General features: G+C 31.6%; 1 protein-coding gene across 2 annotated transcripts in view; it reads left to right on the plus strand.

The window, feature by feature from the left end:
• Window positions 1-24,866, plus strand: part of ZDHHC17 (zinc finger DHHC-type palmitoyltransferase 17) — a 99,016-nt gene that overhangs the window by 25,996 nt on the left and 48,154 nt on the right. For both annotated transcript variants that reach the window (XM_052001390.1, XM_052001391.1), the window contains exons 3-8: window positions 2,326-2,448; window positions 8,704-8,781; window positions 9,366-9,510; window positions 16,762-16,826; window positions 17,485-17,647; window positions 23,213-23,338. In XM_052001390.1, the coding sequence (XP_051857350.1) occupies window positions 2,326-2,448; window positions 8,704-8,781; window positions 9,366-9,510; window positions 16,762-16,826; window positions 17,485-17,647; window positions 23,213-23,338 (700 nt within the window). The remainder of the gene's footprint in view (window positions 1-2,325; window positions 2,449-8,703; window positions 8,782-9,365; window positions 9,511-16,761; window positions 16,827-17,484; window positions 17,648-23,212; window positions 23,339-24,866) is intronic.

Consider the following 24,866-nt stretch of genomic DNA (forward strand, 5'->3'; position numbering starts at 1 on the left):
ATTTGGTATATTCTGCTCTGGTCAGGCCTTTTCTAGAATACCATATTCAGTTTTGAATACTATACTTTGGAAAACATAGACAAGCTGGGGCAGCTTGGTAGCCAAGATGATGAGATTGGAAGACATGCTATACAAGGAATTATATGTTTTATATTGGAAGTAATAGAGCCATTGGTTTTCGAGTAGGGAACTAAAACTCAGAATTCTGCATAAGGTAGCTTGTTGTAAGAGCTGTATAAAAGTTGAATTAGAGAGATAACAAAAGAGGCTGAAGACAAAGTGATGGGTAAAGAGGCTATTAAAATATGATCATACAGGCCTGAACTAGATTTATGACAGTATGCATAGAGACGTAGATAAAAGAAGTAAGATTGTAGAAATTGAATTGAGGAGACTTGGTCATTTGATTGATTGTGGGAAAGAACAGTAAGGGTTAAGTTTTAAAGAATGACTGGGGTTTTGAGATTAAGCGATTGAATGAATATCATACCATAGAATTAGGGAAGTTGACAAGAGAAACGATTTGGAGAATCAGTGGAGATAATAAGTTCAGTTTTGGATATATTCAATTTGAGATGCCAGCAGGACATCCATAAGCCTTTGTGTCTATCAGGCAGTTGTAAATGTGGAACTGGATGTCAGGAGAAGATAAGATTGGTGATACAAATTTGAAAGCCATTTGTGTAAACTTGGTAATTGAAGTCAAATAGCTCATAAAAGAAGACTGTAGGGTGAGTGAAAGATGATCTTGCAGTCTTGTTCAACACTCTAAATAAGAATGAGTAGAGAAACTAGCTTAGAAGCTTAGAAAGAATACTAAGAAACAATCAGATGATTGGAGGAAACCTAAAGAGAGAAAATAAAGAGAAAAGAATAATCAACAGTGTCATATTTTACAAAAAGTAAGAGATTCAGTGGGAACTGAGAAAAAGCATCACATGTAAAGCCAAATTTATTTTGTAACCATATTCTATATTCCATATAACAAGCCCACACCTCTTTTCTTGCTCTGGGTGAAGAAACTCATGCATCCAGAGGTTCAGTTTCTCTCTCTTTGAACTTAGATAATAAAGGCTTGTGCTTTCCCGTAGTCAGTTAGTTTAAAAACAAAATAAAACTCTCTTCTCAGTACTCTCAGAAAACATTATGTTACTGTTTTTAAGCTGAATTAATTGATCTTGTTCTATATTTCAGAAAGGTGGTCTTTTGTAACCCCCCCCAATTGCCAGTAAATCCATATACCAGTGTCCCAATTAGCTACTTCAGATTGCAATTGAAATCTATAAAATTCACAAAAGCATTCCTTAGAGATAGAGAAATGGTTTTCATTCTAAGTGGGCTATGCCTACTTTCTTTGATAAAACTGATTATGATTTCCCAATCTTATGATGTTTCCAATTCTATAGCTAATGATATTTTTAATGTGCTCTTTATTCTGTACTATTTTTATAAATAAGTTTCATATTTAGTTCTGGGTCTTTGTATATAAAATCAAACCATTAATTATTCATTAATTATCAAGTTGCATTTTCCTGGTAATAACTCGTGTGTTTCTTGAAGAAATTTGCCTTAGTTTACCTTGTTAAATTTCACACAGAACAATAGACTTTTTTAAGAAAGTGAGTGCCAATTCTGACTATTTTTTTCACCATTTTGATTGAAAGATTATATAAGGTTACATGGTTAAGATTTTTGAGTGTCATGAGGGTCTTTATATATCTTTTGTAATTGATCTTTCTCTGAAAAGACATTAGATGCTATTATATGCAGAATTCACTTAAATGTAGTTTTGTTTTATTTCCCTTAAAATACAATACTTATTTTTAGTATAAAATAATATCAGTGTTTCTTCTATTAAATTTTAGAATCTGATTTTTGATAGAACAATAGTATTGACTAATAACTTTTTAGTTTACTTATTTGGATTTTTCTATATAATTACTGTAAATTTGTTTACTTTTTATGGTAATAGTCAATCTTATAAATATGCAGAGCTGATATTTAGTAAAGCAGGAAAGTTTTACTTTGCTGATCTTTTCTTTGTGATTCTATGATTAGCAATGCTAAAAGAGCAGCCAGGAGATGGATTTTTTTGAGGCCTAATTATTTTTACCCTAGGAAATGACTTCTTTATACTATTAAACATTTCAGACTTTATTATGCGTATGAATTTCTAAAAGTAAAAAATTTTTCTCAGAGGTACAGTATGATGTCCAATAGGAACTTTATTTTTTTAAATGCCTGAATTTTTTCTTATTCTTTTTGGTTTTAAATTTCTTCTTCGATATTAATAACATTGTCACTAGAATTTTCTTTTCTTTTAAGATATGGAATATATGAACGCTGCAGAGAGTTGGTGGAAGCAGGTTATGATGTGAGGCAACCAGACAAAGAAAATGTCACGCTTCTCCATTGGGCCGCCATAAATAACCGGTTAGACCTAGTAAAGTATGTGTTTTTGATATTTATGAATGTTTGTTGGTTTTATTTTAGCTGTGATTTTCTTTATACAGATTTTGTTGCTTTTAGTTTTTTTGTTTTTTCATTTGCCTCTGGCCTCATCTTTGTTCTTGTTTCCTTTGTGAAGACTTCAAATCAAATACACATAAGCAGTTGTTTTAAAAATTGTATTAAAATTTTTCTTTTTCATGGTGAACTTACATTAGTAACAAACACAAACATTTAAATATATAAAGAACAAGAAAAGATTACATAAGGACAATTTTAGTTTTACCTCATTTTTTTGACATTTACATGATTTTATAGACAAAAGGTAAATACATTGTATACATATAAAAATGGTCATATTCTTTCTTATAAAGCTGTATAATAATTACTGGTGTTAACTAGTATTTTTAGTAATTTGGCCCTCTAATTGATTTAACCTATTTTATGCTTATAGTTTATGAAAATATAGATTATATAATTTACTGATAACAACAACAATAGTTTGGCAATCTCAATGATGTCTAATCTTCTTTTGTTGTTTTTGGAGGAGAGAAGGTCTCTAGTATTCTGTTGAGGACTAATACAGCCAGCATGCAAAGCAGTTGTAATTGCAATATTGACATTCTGAAGGAGTTATCTGCTGCCGATTTCTCTTGCTTCCCATATGGGCACAGTTTATTCTGGGACAAACAAGACTGAACTTTAAGAGGACTGGGCATGGAAGAAGTCGGGGAGAAAGAGAGAGACAAGGGTCAGAGAGAAAGTGTAAATGAGTGTGACTGAGTTCATTCAAAAGCCACATGGAAATCTTATTTATAATGGCCCTTACTGAAAACATTTTCTGGCTCTTGATGTCTTTAGTAATAAGGGTAATAGAGCTTACTGGTGCTTGCCAGATACTACTTAAAAAAAAAGCTAGCTATTTCCTTCAGGATAGCATTTGAAAATTTAGACTTGGAAGGAGAAATGCATTACCATTTAATATGACTTCCTCATTTTACAAATAGGGTAACTAACAACCCCAGAAAGTAAGAGATTTGCCCATGTTCACAGAAAGTAAGTAGGTGAGTCAGGATTTGTACTCAGGTCCTCCAACTCTTAAGTCCAGTGCTTTTTTTTTACTGTTTTTCACTGACTTTGCCAGCGACACTTCAGTATAATTAAAACTTGACTTATAAACTTTATCATCTAGAAAATGTATAATTGGAAAAGGAGGTAAATTGGTCATAGAGCAAGAACCAAAGATAATAGTGGATCAGCTTCATTGCTATACTGGTGAGTATATAGACCTACATTGTGTTTTTACTGTGGTGGATTTTTTTTGAAGAATAAATAAATAAAAATGTATTTATTAGTCCTTTGCTATGTGTCTAATACTGGACTAAGAGCAGGGAATACTAATAGAAGAAACTTAGAATTCCTACTCTTAAAGAAAGATGTCTGATTAGAAAAGACAACATATAAAAGTTCAGCTGCAGGGTAGATGGAAAGTCCAGGAAGTCTTAAGAGCAAATAGCAAGAACTACAGGACCCTTAGCTAATATTAGCAGGCCTGATATCAGGCCAAAAATAAAATATTTCTCCGGGGGCTTAATGCCACAGAGGTAGAACATGGTCAGGGGTTTATAGAGCACATTGGTAGTCATATGTCTAACCAGAAGCATTAGAGTATATGACACCTGCTTCCTCCAGGTGGTATGAGCAGTCATGATTTTCTTCCTGCCCAACTGCCCATTTTTAAGTTGTTTTATCTTTAATTAGATCATTCTGAGTTAGGCAAGTCAAAATTTGGGGTTTCAAAAATGAATATGAATATTAATATGAGTGATGCCTGGCTCAATAGTTGATGTGATGGGTATCCAGGAATTTTAGTGGGTTTGACCTTCAAATGATTCTATACTGTGAGACAGCAGTCAGATAAGTAACATAAATAGAGGCATAATATCTAGAGTGAGAGAAGTAAGATTGAACCATTTGTGGAATATGATGTTGGAAGGATTTTGATAAGCTTGAATCTGCTGACAGAATGGCACCCAGGCTGGCAATTGTATGTAGTTCAGATCATGGAGATCTCTGTAAGCAACTGGGAATGGCTAGTCTGAGGAAGAAGAGTTTCAGGAGCATAAAGTAACTTTCTCCATTTGAAGAGATGTCATCATAAAAAGACATTAGATAATTTTCTGCTTAACCCCAGTGGGCATAATTGAGGCAATGGTAGAAAGTTTCCACAAGTAAATTTAGGCTTCAGGTAAAGGAAATAACAAAAAATTATGTTCCCAGTATTATGGCAAGCCTAGAATGAATGGTCAGGGTTTAACCAATTTCAGCTTTAGGATTTAATAATTAGTATGCAGTGAAAATTGTTTTCTGAGGAAACATTTTGAAGGAAATTAAGTATTCTTCCATAAAGATCTACCCCAAAGTACTATTTGAAGCATAATGAGCTTCAGTTATTAAAATTATGCTAGACAGGTGATGATGCAGTACACAGAATACTTACACCAAGTATCAGGAAGGTCTGAGTTGAAATGTGGTCTTAGACATACATTAGCTGAATGACCCTCTTTCAGTTAACCTCTTTCTACTTTATTTTCCTTCTCTGTAAAAGGAACATCTACTTCCCAGGTTTGTTATGAGAATAAAGAGAGAGAATAATATTTGTGAACTGCTTTACAGACCTTTGTTTTATATAAATGCTAGCTAGTTGGTGAGTAGTAGTGGCAGCGGCAGCAGCAATAATATGTAATAATTGAAAATGCTTACTTAGAGCCAGTACCAGTCATTTGCATGATTCAATATCATTTAATATTTGTAATCACAAAGGAGAATTGTTTGGGATTCTTTTTTATTTTCTTTCAAATGTTTTTCTCTCCTAATCTCCCCATTGTAAAGTTTATGATTGTGGCCCAGATTTTGTCTTTTGAGTGACAAAAACTAGCACATATTAGCAGAAAAGAAAAGGAAATTCTTTGGAGGATGTACTCAAATATCCCCGCACTTAAAGTCTCTAATAGTCAACAAGTATTTATTAAGCTCTTAAAGTGTTCCAGACACTGAACTAAGCCATCTACATCCAGAGAGAGAACCATGGGACATAGCATTCTCACTCTCTCTGTTGTTATTTGCTTGCATTTTGTTTTCTTAATCAGTTTTTCTTTTTCTTCCTTCTTGATCTTACTTTTCTTGTGCAACAAGATAACTGTGTAAATATGTATACATATATTGGATCTAACATGTATTTCAACATACTTAACATGTATTTGACTTCCTGCCAGCTAGGGGACGGGTAAGGAGTAAGGAGGGGAAAATTTGGAACAAAAGGTTAGGGTCAATGTTATACCCATGCATATGCTTTGTAAATAAAAAGCTTTAATTAAAAAATAATAATTATAAAAGAGTGCAGCCAGGTGAGAAATGAGAATATTGAAAAGGGTAATTGAAGATAGGGGAGGCACTAATAAGGAGGAGCAGGAAAGGCTTCTTACAGAAGATGGGCTTTTAGCTGAAACTTGAAGGAAATAGAGAATTTAGGAGTCAGAGGAGAGAAGGAAAAGAATTTCAAGTCTGGAGGAGAGCCTATGAAAATGATCAGAATGCCTTAAATGAGGTCAGAATTACTAGATCACAGTGGAAAAGGGAGTAAAGTAAGACTAGAAAAGTAGGAAGGAACCAGTTTAATGAAGGCCTTTAAATCTGAAAGAGAGGATTTTATGTTTGATCCATTAGAGATTAGGGAGCTTTTGGAGTTTATTGAATAAGAAAATGACATGGTCAGGCTTGTACTTTGGAAAGTTCACCTTGATAGCTAAGGTGAAGAGTATCCTGGATAGATTTGAGGCAGGCAGGCCAATTAGAGGACTATTGCCATAGTGTAGGCATAAAGTGATAAGGCTCTGTACCAAAGTGTTGGTAGTGGCAGAGGAGAGAATGGAGCTAATACCAAAACAAACCAAAAAAAAAAAATGTTTTATATGGGGATATCAGAGAGTGAGGAATGTAGATGACATCTAGATTGCAAGCATGGATGACTAGGAGAATAGTGGGCATGACAATAAATTGAGATGTTAGAAAGAAGTATGGGTTTTAGGAGGAAAAATAACTAATTCAGTTTTGAACATTTTGAGTTCAGAATTTCTATAGGAAATGGCAGTTAGACCAGAGATGCAAAACTAAAGGTCAAGAGAGATGCTAAGGCTGTACAAATAGATCTGGTAATATTTTTCATAGAGGATAATTAAATCCAAAGAATCTGATGATATCACCTAGTAAAAAATACTGAAGAATAGAAGCCTGCTTAGGATCAGGTCTTAAGGGAGACCAGTGATTTGCAAGTATAATGTGAATGAAGGTCTGACAAAGGAATTTATAAGACAATTGACCAGACAGAGTGGAGGAAAATCAGAAAAGAGTGGTATTGCAAAAACCTATGTAGAAGAAATTACCAAGAAAGAGATCCTATCACTGGTTACAGAGAGGTAAAGAAAAGACTTAGATCTGACAATTCAAAGATTATTAATAACTTATTAGAGAGCATTTTGTTGAAGGATAAAGTCAAAAGCCAAGACTGTAACAATTTTAGAAGAGAGTGAGAAGAAGCACAGATTGTAGAGATCTTTCTCAGTTTGTTAACTTTGTACAAAAAGCGATAACTAGAAGATAGGTACCTAGGAATAGTTGGATTAAATGAAGATTGTTAAAGATTGGGAGGCATAGGTGGGTTGTGCTACCAAAAAAAGCAGCCTACAGTAGGTAGGGTCTGAAGATTAATGATAAGTGATAGAAATAGCAGTCTTCTTGAGAAGATGAGATGGAACAGGTGTATGTCAGAAGTTTAGCTTGACAAGAATTTCATGTAAAACAGATAAGGGAGATAGATAATAAGGAAAGGCATCTGAATAGTAAGAAATGAGGAGGGCTGACAAGGAAGCTCTGGGCAAATGGCCTACATTTTTTCAGTAAAATAGGTTCCATATTTTCATTTGAGAGGATTGTGGGAGGGAGAGCAGAGGGAGGAAAAAGCTTGGAAAGACTACTGCAATAAGTGGGATAGTCAGTTGATTAGGGAGGTGTAAAAGTATTAACTTGCCTCAGAGAGAATCCAGTTGAGATAAAGTAATACAAGTTTGTGGTGAACCCAGTCATCATAGTTTTGTGATTTTCTCCATTTTTATAAATAAATAAGACTTGAATAAGAAAAAAGACAGTGCATGGTGAGAGTAATCTAAGTCTTGTCAGGAAAAGAGTATTAAGAGAAGTGATAAGGGGGCAAGGATCTCAAGAGAAGAGACTAGTATACAAGTTAAAATGGAAAAAGAAGAAGAGATAGCCAATGCATGAGTGATGTTCTGGGAATTAGCAGAAGGGGAAAGCATTTGAAGGTCACCATGAAAATGAAAAACAGAAGAATTTTAGAATTCATGACTAGAAAACATATAGATGATGGCAAGAACAAGCAAAAGGTGGAGGGAATGAGAAAGAAAAAAACATTTAAAGTGAAAGCAGTATGTTACTTAGGCATTCTTGAGGGCTTGGTGGAAAGATGGGTAAATCTCAAGGGGGAAGTTGGTGGGGGTCAGCTTGAGAGGAAAAGGAACAAGAAAGTAGGCAGTGGAGATTGAGGCATGAAGTTTGTACAATAATGACTGGGGGGGTTAAAGATCACTAACAAGGGAAAATTTTGACAGGTAATTTGCTAATAATTGAGGAATAATTATAGACAGATTATTATCATCCTCAGAGGGTCTAGACACCTGGTATGGAGGTTTGGCTTAGGCACAATGACCTTCCCATCAAATAGTAGTTCTTGTCAGAAACATAGTAATAATTGGCTTAGTATGGAGTCATCTTAGGCCCTAAGGCAGCTATGTGTAGGTAGAAAGCTGGAGGAAGAGTGGTTTAACCATATTAGGGGCTAAAAAATGGTGAGTGGGGAGAAGAGTGGCGTTCTGGGAAGGTATGTGAAATGTCTGAACCAAGCAAGTATCTTAATTAATACTTTATTGCTTTTCTGTTTGTACTTTTTGACTTATATTCTTTCATGAGCTTCAAAATAATCTCCATGTATTTCTAGTATACATTGTAGTGATGAGTTATTGGCTTAAATTTGTTAGATAACTATCATAAAAAGTTCAAGGATAGAAAGAAACATAGTGCCTGGAATAAAACTTTAATTTATATTCCATTTAATTTTACAATTTTTATGTGTTTATCATAGTAATAAAAGTTGGTTTAAAAAAATTATTTTTCCCTTCATAGATATTACATATCGAAAGGTGCTATTGTGGATCAACTAGGAGGAGACCTAAATTCAACTCCACTCCACTGGGCCACAAGGTTTAAAATAAATTTTCTTTTTCTTTTATTTGTTTATTTCTTGGTTTCTATCTAAACGTTTGTGTTTGGAGGTGTTAGACCTCCAAATTATTAGGAAAATTCATATACTAGTACCTAAGTTTAATATGTGAATGAATTTCTGTCTTTTATTGTCTGATTTGAAAGCCCATTCTCTTTCCCCACCTTTCTTTCTTAAATGCCCATGGGAAATTTGTACTATATTGTTCTGCTTTTACAACTGGCTTATTTTTTTCCATTTGAAAAAGTGGGAAATCCACTGTTTAATTAATTTTACTTTCTTATAAGCAAGGTGAGCATTTAATTAATAGTAATTAGTCCAGCCTAAGTATCAACTGCTAATCTTGATTTAGAAATATTTTACTTTATTTAATTTAAGAAAATTATTCTCCTAAATGAATAATTTAGTCAAGTTTTACAAATTTACAAATTCATGAATACATGCTGATATATTTAAATAAATAAAATTTCATTTTATATTCATTATTTTCAGTGATTTGAAAGTTCTCCTTTCCTACTTTAGAAGAATCTTGATGTTTCTCAGTGTTCATTCTTTTTCATTTTAGACAGGGCCACTTATCAATGGTTGTACAACTTATGAAATATGGCGCGGATCCTTCTTTAATTGATGGAGAAGGGTGTAGCTGTATTCACCTGGCTGCCCAATTTGGACATACTTCCATTGTTGCTTATCTGATAGCAAAAGGACAGGTAAAAATACTTTATTGTTCAGTCATTTCATTTGTGTCTGTCTCCTCATGACCTCATTTGGGGTTTTCTTGGCAAAGATATTAGAATGCCAGTTCCTTCTCCAGCTCATTTTAATGAAGAATTGAGATTAGTAGTTAAGTGACTTGACCAGGGTCACACAGCTAGTGTCTGAGACTGGATTTAAAGTCAGGCCTTCCTGATTCCAGATTTGGTATTCTATCTACTGCTTAGCTGCCTCCTTATGTTATTTTTTTTATTAAATATTTTTAAATAATTTAGTTTTATATGCCTAACATTACTATGGAGTTGAGAATTAGTTGAGCTAGTAATTGAAGTTTGTATGAGAATGTTAAAAAAGAAAAAAAAAAGCTTTATTGGATTAAAAAATTCAGCCTTTGAAAAAAGTATCACTGTGTATTTGAATATAATTTGAATACATATTTGTCAAGTATTCAAGTCAAGTCATCTTAACAGTCCTTTCTAATGCCTTATTGTGGAAGTAATACTGTTTTCAATCTTTGCCAGAAGAACCCTCCCTAACTGTTTAGTGTTCTCTCCACTCTAAATTATATTATATTTACTTGGTACCTCCTTGAGAGCAGAGATGATATCATTTTTGTCTTTTTACTACCTAATTTATAAGTGTGCTTTGTATGCACACTTGAATTGAGTGGTTTTTAGACTGACATTGATTTCATTATTTATCATCTTAAAGAAGTAATTTAATTAATGGTACTATTAAATTGATAAACATTATTGCTTTAGCTTAATAATGTTGTTATGTTGCTATATGCCATAATATTGCTATATTGTATTACAATATAATATTATAGTGCTATAATTCAGAATTTTTAAAGACATTGTTGACAGTGTCAAGTGTCAACAATGTAAGGAAAGTTGAATATTATATATGAAAAGGTTACAAATTAAACAGATTGCTTATGGAAGTAATAATGTAATTATTCCTACTCTATCTTTAACTCCCCAGACTATCATAATTTTAGTAAATGTTAATTTTGTTTGCAAGTAGTTTTTAGCACTAGTTTCTAATGTTATAGGTTTATAATATTATATATATATATATAGAGAGAGAGAGAGAGAGAGAGAGAAAGAGAGAGAGAGAGGAATGATAATGCTACCAAAAGTAATCCTTTAAGTACTAAAGAGAAGTGATTGACCTTTGGGACTATTTCTTTCTTTATGTAAAAAAGACTATCAAGAATAAATCCTTAACACCTTTTTTTGTTGAATTCATTTCAACAAACATTGAATGTTCTATTGAATTCTGAATTTCCTCCAAGTTGTTGGAGTAAAAAACAGTCTCAATTATGTTTCTAGACAGATTTCCTAAAATTAGATCATCCCTTTATGCAATGAAGAATCTTAATGATTTCATGGCAAAACAAACCATTATTTCAGAAACAAAATTTGAATCCTGAAAAGATAAGCAAAGTCAACGCTTTGCTTGTACCCAAAGAATTGTTAAAAGAGCCTTCGCATTCAAAGGGTAATGATTGGTAATAACTTTTTGTGATGCAAACAATACAGTGGAAATGGAGAATGAAAGAACAATAACAGTTGTAGAAACTCTGGTTTCTCTCATCTCTTATCTATGTTTCCTGTCTCCTCCACCTCTCATCAACTCTTCTCCCCATTTTTCTGTCTCATTCTTTTTTTCCTTCCTTTCCCTTTAAAACAAACAAGCAAACAAACAAAAAAGGCCAAAGCGGATTGTTTGTGGCAGAGCACATTCTGAAAGTTAAAAAGTAAAAGGGCACTTCTGAGAATTAGTGCTGGGTGGTTAGAAGGTTGCTAAAAGTATGATGTAAAGAACATCATCTCAAATGGTTAGACTTTTGGGTTCTGCTGGAGGTTCACTACTTAGTCCTTGCATGACATGGGCAAATCACTTAATCTTTCAGCTTCATTTTTCATATTTGTAAAGTGAAGATAGTAATCTTTAACCCCTTACTTTGGAGGGTTGTGATGAGCCTCACAGGTAATGATTCTGAAAGCACTTTGGACACTTGTAAAGTACTTCATAATTTTTAATTTTTGGATTGCACAGGATAATAAAAATGACTCATAGATTGTAAGAGGGTGGAGGTGGGGAGGGGGAAGCTGATATGAGTAGAGAGAAAGTAAGAGAATACATAGCTTCCTTTAGTGAGTCTGTTTTGCCAGACTCAAAGAAATTGAATCCTCTGTAACTGAACCCGAGGTGAATGCTGAGCTTCTACCAGTGATTTGTAAAGACTGAAGAAATAGGGTGGTATCACAAAAGTGGAGGAGTACAAATGTCTTGATTTTCAAAATGAAGAGAACAATCTAAAGTAGAATCCACTGAGCTTGACTTCAGTCCTGGTGCAATTCTGGTATGTATTCTTAAGGTTTCTAGAGGTTAGTGAACTTTGAATGAAGGAACTGATGATTATAAAGATATAAACATTATAAATAACTTGATTTCACTAGAGACAGGTTATACCAGACTAACTTTTTATGCTTTTTTGACAGGGTAAGTCAATTGCTAAACTAAAGAAGTATTGTACATATGGTTTACCTAGGTTTTAGCAGATGATTTGAAAAAGTCAGTCATGCTCTTAGAGATAAGATAGAGAGATGGATGCTAGATGATAGGGTAGATGAGAGAGGAGTCAGAACTGGTTAGATGGCATGAATCAAAAATAAGCAAAAATGGTCCATATCAATTTGGAGGAGATTCCCAGTGTACTGTCTCAGGAATTTGTTCTTGGCTCTGTACTGTTTCACATATTATACGTTACTTTTGTAAAATCATAGATGATGTTTGTCAGATTTGTAGATGACATAAAGCTAGTGGAGCTAGTTAGCTAGTTCATGTTAGGATCCCAAAAGGTGTTTTGTTAAATTACATATTTGTTTGTTGTCTTTCCCCATTAGCTGTATCTGACTGATTTTTGCCTTATTTTGTTTCCCCAGCACTTAACACAGTTCTTGGCACCTAGTAGATATTTGTTAAATGTTTCTTGATTAAATGATGGACAAATATAAACATTGGGTTTTATTTACTAATATTAAATTTAATAGGGATAATAAAGCTGCAGTCATCAAAACAATATGATACTGGCTAAGAAATAGAAAGTGGTGGATGAGTGGAATAGGTTACATAGACATGATACAACAATCAATTACTGTAGTAATCTACTATTTGATAAACCCCAAAATTATAGCTTCTGGGATTAAAAACTCACCATTTCACAAAAATTACTGGGAAAACTGGAAAATAATATCAGAAGTTTGGCATAGACCTATATCTCATATCCCATACCAAAATAAGGTCAAAATGGGTACATGATTTAGGAGTAAAAAAATGATACTATAAGTAAATTAGGACAGCAAGGGAAAGATGTTCTGTCAGGTCTTTGGAGAACGGAGGAAGTAAAGGCCAAAGAAGAATTAGAGAACATTATGAAATGCAAAATGGACAACTTTTGATTACCTTAAATTAAAAAGGTTTTGCACAAACAAAAACAACACAGCCAAGATTAGAAGGGATCAGAAATCTAGGGAAAAAATTTTAATAGAACTGTTTCTGATAAAGTCTTCATTTCTAAAATATATGAAAAATGGAGTCAAATTTATAAGAATAAGAAGACAAATCATTCCCCAATTGATAATGGCCAAAGGATATGAATAGGCAATTTTCAGATAAAGACAGCCATTTATACTCATATGAAAAAGTGCTCTAAATCACTATTAGAGAAATGCAAATTAAGACAATTCTGAGGTACCATCTCATATCTCTCAGATTGGCTGACAGGAAAAGATCATCATAAATGTTGGAAGGGATGTGTAATGATCGCGTATTTAAAATCAGCCGGAGTCAGGAATTCAGGTTAAGGGAAAAATCTTCAGTCTTTATTCAAGTGAAGAGGTGAATAAAGATTGCGATAGCAAATATAGGCAAGAAACATTGCGATAGCAATATGGGCAGCTGCGACAGGAAATCAGCTAACAGAGAGAGATGTGAGCTGAGCCAACCGTGGCAATGGCAATCCCAAAAGTCTCTCCTTCCCCTTCCTTTTCCACTCCCCTGCCTCCACCCACCAAAATCGTCATTTCCTATACAACACATCAAGATTTGCACAAAGAGTGGGCGGGGCCATTCTTTCTCCAAGATTATATATTAATAGAGTATGGTCCAATTACTATTTAGCCTCATGTGCTTGGGACCTCAGTGCATCAACTCAAGCCTCAGCCCATTATAGGGATGTGGGAAAATTGGGACACTACTGTATTGTTGGTGAAGTTGTGAATCTATCCAACTATCCTGGAGAGCAATTTGGAAATTTCCCATCAGTGCCATTACTGGATCTATATCCCAAAGAAATCATAAAAGAGGAAAAAGGATCCATATGTGCAAAAATGTTTGTACTAGTCCTTTTTATGGTGACAAAGATTTGGAAAATGAGTAGATGCCCATCAATTGAGGAATGGCTAGATAAATTATAGTATATGAAAGTGATGGAATATTATTCTATAAAAAAATGATGAACAGGCTGATTTTAGAAAAGGCCTAGAAAGATTTATATGAACTGATGCTGAGTGAAACAAGAATCAGGAAAACATTGTGCGCAGCAATAGCAAGATTATGCAGTCATCAACTAAGAAAAACTTAGTTTTTCTCAGTGGTTCAGTGATCCAAGGCAATCCCAATAAACTTTGAATGGAAAATGTCATTTGCATCCAGATAGAACTATGGAGAACTATGGAGTAAATCAGTACATGTTATATTCACTAATTTTTTTCTTTTGTTTTTTTTCCTCTTATGTTCTGATTTTTCTCTCCCAACATGATTCATAAGGAAATATGTTAAAAAAAAAAATGTATATGTATAACCAAAAAAAAATTTTTTTTACATATAACTAGGAAAAAATAAACATTTAAAAAATAAAATTACTTCTAGTTTCAAATAAACATTTAAAAAATAAAATTACTTCTAGTTTCAAAAATAAATTTAATAGGAATAAATAAGTTGGAAATCTTATACTGAGTTTAAAAAAAATCAATGTTGTAGCTATGTGGGAAGCATAGTTAGATAAATCTCTGAAAAAGAAATGAAGATTTTATTGGCCTGCCCTCCTATGTTCACCAGTTATGGTGAAACCATATCTGAACTATTGTTTTCTAAATTCTAAGAGTGAAGATAAACTGGAGAGCATCCAGACTGACTAATTAGGACCTTGAGGTGATGCTAGATGATGATTGATTGAAGGAAGTGGAATTATTTCATTTAGAGAAGATTAACAGGGGATATTATGTCTGTATTTAAGCATATGGAAAGCTCTCGCATAGTGGAGTGGGAAGAAGGATGGAGAGGATAGGATTGTTTTTATTCCAAAGAACTGATGTAAAAACAAGATGGAAGGGGAAGGAGGGATGAGGACACAAATTTAGGCTTGATGTAAACTTCCCAGCATTTATAGCCCTCCAACGGTTTAGTGCCAGTGAAGCTAAAATGAAGAAAGAAGTCAGTAAATGGGAAAAAAATATTTACAGCCAGTTACTGTGATAAAAGTCTAATTTGTAGACAAACACACACACACACACACACACACACACACACACGGCTAGTTCAAATTTCTAAGATGAAGGACTATTTCTCAATAGGTCAAAGGATGTGATTTGACAAATTTAAGAAGAAGAAATATTAGTAGTCAGTAAAAAGTAAATCACTGCAAGTTAAAGTAACTCTGAGGTACCACTTCATATTTATTAGATTGGCAAAAATGACCAAAAAAGGAAAATAATTAATGCGAAAAGGACTGTAGGAGAATAGGGGGATTAATGATCTTGGTAGATCTGTGAACTGGTTCAGTTATTCTAGAAAGCAATTTGGAAACTATTCTAGAAAAACTATTAAATCATTCATACTCTTTGATCTAGTGATGCTGCTACTAGATCTATATTCTTGAAAAATCAAAGAAAGAGGAAAAGAACCTAATAAAAGTATTTATGGTAATTTTTTTATGTGGTGGCAAAGATTTGTTAATTGAGAAGATTCCCCATAATAGCTGGAATAGCTGAACAAGTTATAGAATAGGAATGTTGTTGTACTCTTATTATGCTATAAGAAATAATGAAGTTCCTGGTATCAGAGAAATATTTGAAAACTTATATGAACTTTTTTGGAAATCTGATCACAGAAAACTAATAAATCACATCCTACTCATCTGCTAATAGAATGGGGATGTCTCAGTATAGTGGAGACTTTTGAGAGGGTGGATGGGTGCATGTCCAGTGTGGGAATTTGCTTTTTTTGAATGTGCAGCTTTGTAGCAGAAGTTTTGTTTTTTCTTTCTCATGGTGGGATAGAGCAGGGAGAAAGAAAATGCAGATCTTTGTTGAAATTTTTGTAGAATTGGGCAGGCAGTCTTATGATAATATGAGCTTTGGTTTCACTGTGTTTGGGTTTTTAAAATTCAAGGTAGAGAAAGAGAAATTTCACTTAATTCTTTCATTTTCCTTTAACTGACATAGTTTCAAGTTCTACATTTTCTTTTTGACAGTAATTAACTTCTTAAATTTGAAAACTAATTGGTTCTCTCTCCCAACTACCCAAAAGATTCTTTTTTGACATCTTATGTTTCTAATTCAAGCTTTTAGGCTTTATATTGAAAGGAGAGTTGAATTTTCTAGATGAACTTAATTGTCAGGTATATTTTGTCATTCAGTTGTAGTTTTGTAAGGATATAAACGTTTACTTTTTAATACGTTAAATTTATACATAAGTTAATGAATCTTATTACTGTTATTAGAGCAGCTTTTTAAAACTATTCATACTAGAGATGATTTAAAAGAGAAAATACATTGTGTTCTTAGTAATAGACCTTTCTACTCATCTTTTAAAAATGTTTGAAAATGAAAATCAATCATGAAGAAACATTTGTAATAGATAAACTACAGGCTTGAATTAACTAAAAATAATCCTGAATTTCAAATGAAAACAGCCTTATTAATAAAATTTTAAATGTCAAAAAAATTCAATTAATATCATAAAAGGAGGAACTGAAAAATCATATGTTGATAAAAATAATTTAAAAATTTAGTGAGGCAAAGTATTTAATTCAGCTGTTTAAGAAACGGCAGAACAACTTAATACTTACTAGTTATCTGAATCTAAATTATTTGTTATGTAGGTTTGAACATTGATATAATTCCAAAATAAATTTAGTATATTTTTAGTACCTGACTTGTTTTTCTTTTTATTAGGATGTAGATATGATGGATCAGAATGGAATGACCCCTTTAATGTGGGCAGCTTACAGGACACATAGGTATGTGCTCCTTGTAAAATATTTGTTCAAACCGCTGTCAGGAGTTTTGTATTACGGATAATACTTGTAAAATTTAGTGAAGGGAAAGTAGATTCCAAGGGCCTTAAAGGCAGGGATTGTCTTCTTCATCTTTTCATGCTTTTATAGCATTTAACAGTGCTTTGCACACACAGTAATTATTCAGTAAAAGCCTATGAAATTTTTGGTTATTTAAAAAAATTAATTACTTTCCCTCACTAAATTGTATACATACTGTATTATACGTGCATTTAATACATGTTAAGATGTTTTAATATTTAAAAAACAAAGTTTTCATATTGTTCCATGCAATGCATTTTCAACTTTTTTGTAGTTTTTAGGAAAAAAGAAATCATAAATTATCTTTCTTTTAAAAAATTGATTTTTCTTGTATGTCATGAGGGGACTAATAATAGTGTTACCATATTTGTTTTTGTTCCTAAAAATCCTGGCCCTTAAATAAGAAATGAAAAGTTTTCATGAAATTGTTGTTGTTGCTTGTCCTTAGTACTTAAAGATAGTACAGTGTTCTGATAAGGTGGTATTGTGCCACAATAGAATGTGTGGGCAAAAGCCATTTACCTAACATTTATGTTTTAATGTCTGTATTTCAATTACCGTTTTGGTTTTTTCCCCCCAGTGTGGATCCAACTCGATTGCTGTTAACATTTAATGTTTCAGTTAATCTTGGTGACAAATATCACAAAAACACTGCACTGCATTGGGCAGTACTAGCTGGAAATACTACAGTCATTAGTCTTCTTCTGGATGCTGGAGCTAATGTTGATGCCCAGAATATCAAGGTAAAAATACTTTAAAAATACTTGAGAATATGAAAAATGCATTGTTAAGAGCTTTAAAGAAATGTAAGTTTTGAGGTTTTAATGCACTTGGTGTATTATCAGTAACTTTGTAGTTTACTTACATTATTTGAAGTACTTGAAATCATTTTCCTACTTTGATTATATTTATTAGCATGCTGAACTCTCAGAACATTAAATAATTTTTCTTATTGACTGAGTAAATAAAAGTTTCTTTGAGAATTCTAATTTATTTTGGTAGGTCAGATCCAAGAAAGATAAAGAATAGGAATTTAGAAGAGTTCAATTTGTATGTAATCCAAAAAGGTTATGTAGCTGTGTTTGGATTAATTATAGTTCAATTTTATAACTGTTCATAGTTTTTCCTGAGTACACTAAATTTCTGCTATATTTGTATATTAGCTATGTGAAGTTCCTTTACACTCTTAAACTGTAATAACATCTATCAATAACAATTCATAAATTATTATTTTTAGTGAAAAACACTTCCTATTTTGATCTACTTCCTAAGTTATTTTCTGAATCACATTTCTTAAATTTCTAAATGATTTGTTAGAAAACAAATATCATCTAGTTTGAATCATTTAAAAAAATTCTATTAGCCTGAAGTAGCCAATCAGAAAGTAGGTCATTATCTGCTGGATCAGGGTATCTTTAATGTTCCTATGCATTGTGCTTATGTGTTACTCATTTATTTTAAGAAAAGGGCAACAAAGAGTTTATGAATGATAATTGGTATATAGAAATAAATGTGTAAGTATAAAGTCATTGTTCTTATTTACAGATATACCAATTTTAATTCAACTAAGTGGCCCAAACTTACCTAATTATAAGAAATTAATTCATTAAAATAATGTTGGTATATTTAGTCTTTTTAGGGAATTCATTACTTCTCAGTGATTCTGATAAAAAAGAAAAATAAAAAAGATGAGAAAAACTACTTCATTCTTAAGAAAATAAGAATGGAGTCATGTTTTGACCTTACAACAATTTTCTTTCTCTCTATTCTTTTTGGAAAAAACTTAGAAAGGGAGGTTTAACTTAGGAGCCAGAAACTTTAATTTTGTACTTATGTATGCCTATCTAGATTTATGGTATATTTGAGAAAAGATCTAACATGGAGATTTGATACTAAGTAATGTGACAATTTGGGAATTTTATGGATTTTAGATATTTAGTCACAGATTACAGTTAAAATATATACTTAACAGAATTTTTGTCTAAATTTTATAGCTTTGCTATATAGCATATTTAAATATATGATATATAAAATATTTTATGGATGTTTATTTTATCATATAGTGCTCACTTCAAATTCTTGTTTCCCTGGATGTTATGCAAAATGTAATAAAAGTAGATTTTTATTATTTAGAGATTTTAGATAGAATTTTTTGAGCATCTCTTGTTGCAGTTTAGTTGCTTTTGAGTCCTCATTGAAAAATATTGTTGAATAAATAATATGACAATAGCTCTGAATTAGCCTCTTTTAATTTATGTAATGAATTATATGGTATTAAACTTTTAGTATTCAAATTTTTAGAATAGGTAAGGCAGTATTTTAATTAGATATTCGTATTTGTGGAAGATAGAATTCTTTGCCTACTTGGTTAAATGGATTTCTTCTTATCAAAATGATATGATAAAGGGAAGGGAGTTTGCTTTCAAAGGCTCATACTTTTGTCTTAAAGTGACAAAGTCACTCTGATTTAAAGTAGTTTCTAGGGACTAGAATTAACTTGAGGAAGGTGGAATTACTAAACTTTTGTAAAGTATCCAAAACATAAAATAGTGAGATTCTCTCCCAACTATTTTTGGTATCATCAGAGATCTACTTTTAAAGAAACTGTGACTCATGAATGTATTTTTTATGTAAATAAGTGGAAAATAGGGTTATACACCAATCAAATTACATTATAATATGAAGTGAAAGTATTTTTTAAGATTTGCACCCAGCTGGCATATTGACTATAATACAGTTCTAGTAAAACAAAAGAATCTGAAATAATTTTCTAGACAACATTTAGAAACATAACAGTTTTCCTATAAAGATAGAAATCTATAAAACTGTAGAACTTTTCTTTAGGTAGAATCAGAATGTTAAGTGATGAACATTTGGTCAGTTTCTTTATTCTTTTGTCAACCATGCTTGAGTTTTTAGAGAAATAAGAGAAAATTTTGGTGATATGTTTTAACAGATGAAAGAAGGAAAATGGAGAAAAGATAGCATTTAACATACATTAATAGAATAAATAAAACATCACATATATTCTTGAATGTACTTTTTTGAAAGACCTATAAAATCAAGTATCACGTTATATTTAAAAGAGATTAGTTACATAATTTACCTATATTTCCAACACTTTTGATTCCTGCCTTCCATGTTCTACACATCTTTCAAGTTATTATTATAATTATAATATATTTATAAATAATAATATGTATCATATTATTATTAAATATTAACATTTAATGCTGCAATTATGAGTTTACTATTTAACAGGTTACTTTTTTGAAAGGCCTATAAAATCAAGTATCAAGTAATATTTAAAAGAGATTAATAACATAGTTTATGTATATTTCCAACACTTTCGATTCCTGCCTTCCATGTTCTATATCTTTCAAGTTATTATTATAATTATAATATATTTTATTATTATCCCATACTACTGAAAGGACTGTAACCAAAAAAAACAGACACTCTTTTAATTTCCCTCCTTACACTCTGATCAGGGTCTATAATGAATGAAGTCTAAATTTTATACCATTGTTTAGCTGCATCACCCATACAGTTCCATTAAATAGACATGCCTCAGTGTTGTTTTATTTTCTAAAAGTTTTTGAAATATTCAAATGATCTCTATAACTTTGGAGGAAAAATTCTTTGATGTAGATTTTCCTTCACTTTCCTTTATGTTGGAGAGAAAAATTTGATTTTTTGTTATTGTTGTTATTAGAATTTCTACCCTTTTTTGTACATCATCAATGTAGGATCTGATGTTTCTTAGAAAGATTATCGGTTCATAACCTTGGATTATTATAAAATGCATTTCAAAAATAGTTTACTTAATAGAAATGACATTAATGATTCCAAATTCATAGACTCAAAAACCATTACAATTGGGAGGAAATTTTAAGATCATGTAATTTAACTTTTATCTACAGATGATGAAACTGAGATCCTGAAAAGTGAAGTGGTAACTTGTCCAAAAAAATCAGAATTTGAATCTAGTCACTTCCCTCCTTCCTCAGAATTATTCAGGTTATAAAAAATCTTTTAGAATCAATTTGTTTTGTTTTGTTTTGCTTCTATCTGGATTGTCACTGCATTTCCAAATAAAATAGAGCTTAAGTCTTATTAAAATTTCTCTGTCTTTTTCAGTTACATAAAAAGACTTTCCTGTAAATAATAACATAAAGAATTGGTTTGTTTTTCCAGTCTTTGTAAATAGTCCAAAAAAAAGGTAGAAAGTGCAAAAAAGTAGATCTCTATACCAAAATGAAAAGGGAAGGAGATAGGAAACGGGTATTTATTATGTACCAGGCATTATGCAAAGCATTTTACAAATATCTCACAGGAAGTAATATTTTTAAAGCTGTTGGCATTAAATAGATAATTTGTTCATAATTGTTTTAAAATCGTATTGTATTGTATTGTTACAATTGAGTATTTCAGATCAGAACAGTTCTCAAATATTTATTTAGGATAGATTAAACTCTTAGCTTCACTGAGATGCAAATATTATTTGACTGGTACAGTAATCTCAATATGTAGAATCCCAGTTATATGACTTGGTCTCATGAGTTTTTGAAAAAAAAAATAGTGTCCCCTAAGTATATTCATCCCTAAATAATAGGATTTTTGCTTTTCAGTTTTTAAAATTTTCATTGAGGAGCTCTTCATAGATATATTACCTTTTTAAGGAATAAAGGTTTTTTTAGATTGTGAAAAAATTAGTGTTCTAGCTCTGTTAATATTATAAGCATATCTTGATGTGGTTTCTTGGAATAAAATAAGAAACCATTTTCAGAAAATTTTTCATTACATTTTTAAGTTCCTGATCTAGAAAATCTCCAGAGGAAAACTTGCCCTTGGTTTGAGAATGAAATTCAACCATAAGCTAAAGTTCAAGTGATCCACAATGTTTATTAGGACAAAACTATCAAAAGGATATTTTTTTACTAGTTGTTGCATAGTATTTTATAATCTCCATGTTGATTATTTCTTTTGCTAATACATGGAGTGATTATATAAATAAATTCAGATTCCTGGTTTCAGTATAACTATTAGAGTTACTCAACTGTTTATTCTTACTTCTAGCTGAATATAAAGAATACACTAAAATAGTCAGATAATTAGAAGATTAGTTGAAAGATTTCTTAAAGCTCCCTCAATTTTTTTATCTAGGCAATCCTTAGGTGTCACATGACCCTCTAGTGGAAGGGATGCTCAGATGGACCCCGAGGCAACTGCAGGATATTCTCTGGGAGTTGTACCCCTAAAGGGAATGCTTTTACACAGGTAATTTTTATAGTTTGGATTAATTAGCTGGTATTAAATTTAGTATCTGGATTTTTTGCTTAGGTAAGGTATTTCAAATAGAACCTATATTTGTAGAAGTTAGACTAGCCTATACCCTATTATGTTGTGACACCTTTTAAAAAAAATTTTACTTTATTTTGGGGAGCCTTTTAAAAAATTAGATTCCATCCCTCACAAAGATTATATGGTCCATAAAGTTAATAAAATCTCAGTAGTTTTCTTGTCTTTTTATTTTTTATTTTTTAGAAATGTGAATCTGTGAGAAAAGACTTGAAATTTTCTTTTTGTATTTGAAGTTTAAGTGGGAAATTTTAACTCATTCAAGGCTCTAAAGTATCTTCATAAAAACAAAGAAAAGGTTAAAAGATATACAGTTAAAACTGGAATGATGACTTATTTCTCATTTCCTTTGCATTTTATCACTGTAGAATTCTTTCTGTGTCAGGGTAAAATTACAATTTTGAATTTTTCTAGGAATACAAAAAGGAATTGTTGCCAACTCAATAATGATTAGATGAGTTGGGAACTGACCAAAAGTGTTATTTCTCTATTCTTTTTCTTCAGTTTCTTCTTATATCTCTTGGCATTATTGTGGTGAAACTGAGAAAGGTTTAATAGAATGTTTTATAGTAATTGCTCTTTCTCGTGACCTCCTCCAAGAATGGGGCATAAACATATAATTTATGTTTAATAAATACCTATGATCCAGCAAGTATGAAAATACCTACTTTTTGATTTGCACACTAATTTATAATGTTGTCTAGGATGGAATTTTGTAACTTAATTATTGAGTTTTGGATATATTTTTCTCATTCTCAGAAAAGAATAATTATCTTACATTAATGAAATAATTTAAAACCCAACTGAAATAACTATTGTATCTTATGTCAAAATAAGAATTAAAGTGATACTGAAAGATATAACTTTGTTTTTTTCTGTGAATAGGATGGAAAGTAAAACTGTACTTTTTATTCTTAATGTGAAATTCTATTTCTGTCATCCATCAGGGAGAATCACCACTTGATTTGGCAAAGCAAAGAAAAAATGTTTGGATGATCAATCATTTACAAGAGGCAAGACAGGCAAAAGGGTATGACAATCCATCTTTCCTCAAAAAGCTAAAGGCTGATAAGGTAAAACTCACTACTTTGTTTGTTGGCCTTTCTTTTTTAGATTTAAGATTGTTATCTTGCAATTCTAATACAAGCATATCCATTTTAAAATCCTAACATTGTAATGAAATTGGGATGTTTAGCAAAATTGAATCATCAAGTATTTGTTTTGTGCAAAGCACAAAATACAAGATACTGAGAAGTATCATTTATGTTTCCTGCCCCCAAAGACCTGATGTTCAGATTGAAGATCAACAAAGTGTTAAACACATGAAAAATACTTTCTCAAATTCTCAAGGGTCTGTGAAACTAAGGTGTGAGCATTCTCTTGTATGAGAGTAGATGATCTTTGAGAAGTTCAGTGGCTGAAGTGTTTCCTTTATAGCCAACCTGATGCATTTTTCCTTCCTAGGTGAGTAGAATTAGTCTCTCACCATTCTTGTACTCCAAGCGTGTCAGTGCACTTGTACTCAACCATCAGAGTCTTTAAGAATCCAGGCTCACTACTGTATAAATTGAAGCAACAGGGAAAATTAAATAATGAAAAATTAATCACATACTTTGAAACAAGAGCTATTATAACGAGACAGGAAATTTATGATTATTTTCCAAATGAATTTTTCAGATAATATTTTTCTGAGAAGAATCATGGAATCTTAAAATGGAAAAAAATCATTACAGTAGTCCACTCTTGTCTAGTCCAACGGAGGAATATACCACTTTAATGTGCATGTCAAGAGGGAAGGCATTAGAAGAGATTCGATTTCATCTGGTTTATGAAGGATAGATTACATTTGAATATGTAAAAGGTAGAGAGCATTTCATGAATATAATACAATGAATAGTCCAGAAGTATTAGACTACAAAGTTTATTCCTCAGTAATATTTATGTTTCTAGAATTTCAGAACTTCTGGCAAGGAATTTATATGAATCATTAAATAATATCAACCCAGAAAGAATGATAGCTAGGAAAATTGGAAAAATCTTTTTTTAAAAATTTTTATACAAGGCACTTATTTTTATGATTTAAATAACAAACCATGTTTATTCCAAAATTTCTAAAAGCAGCTTAAAACTGAAATATACTAATTTTTTTTTTTAAATAAGTAAAAAAAAAAATCTTTATAGGATAGCAGTTCCTAATTGGCTGCTTGAATATCCTAAATTACAACAAACTATATTTGTACTTAATTAAATTTTATTTAGTATCATTTGTGATTCTTTTTCCCAGTTGCTAGCATTAAAAATTATTTTAAAATCTCTTTATTTTATACTTTTTCAATAAAATGGAGATTTCTTCCTACTCTGACAGTAGCTTAGGCTTTTGTTGTCTCTTAAGTAATCTTTCTGTACTTCCACAACTTCTCCTTCACTCATTGCATTCAACATTCTATTGCCAAATGGACTATACATTCCTAATGATGTGACTCCTCAGATACATTTTAATTTGTTAATGTTTTCTTTAAGATGTGATGCCCAGGATTGAATACTATGTTGTAGATATGATCTGAGCATCATAAAACAATAAAAAACCATTTATTTAAAGTG

The sequence above is a fragment of the Antechinus flavipes genome, chromosome 5 (genome assembly GCF_016432865.1).
Source record: "Antechinus flavipes isolate AdamAnt ecotype Samford, QLD, Australia chromosome 5, AdamAnt_v2, whole genome shotgun sequence".
Classification (NCBI taxonomy): Eukaryota; Metazoa; Chordata; class Mammalia; order Dasyuromorphia; family Dasyuridae; genus Antechinus; species Antechinus flavipes.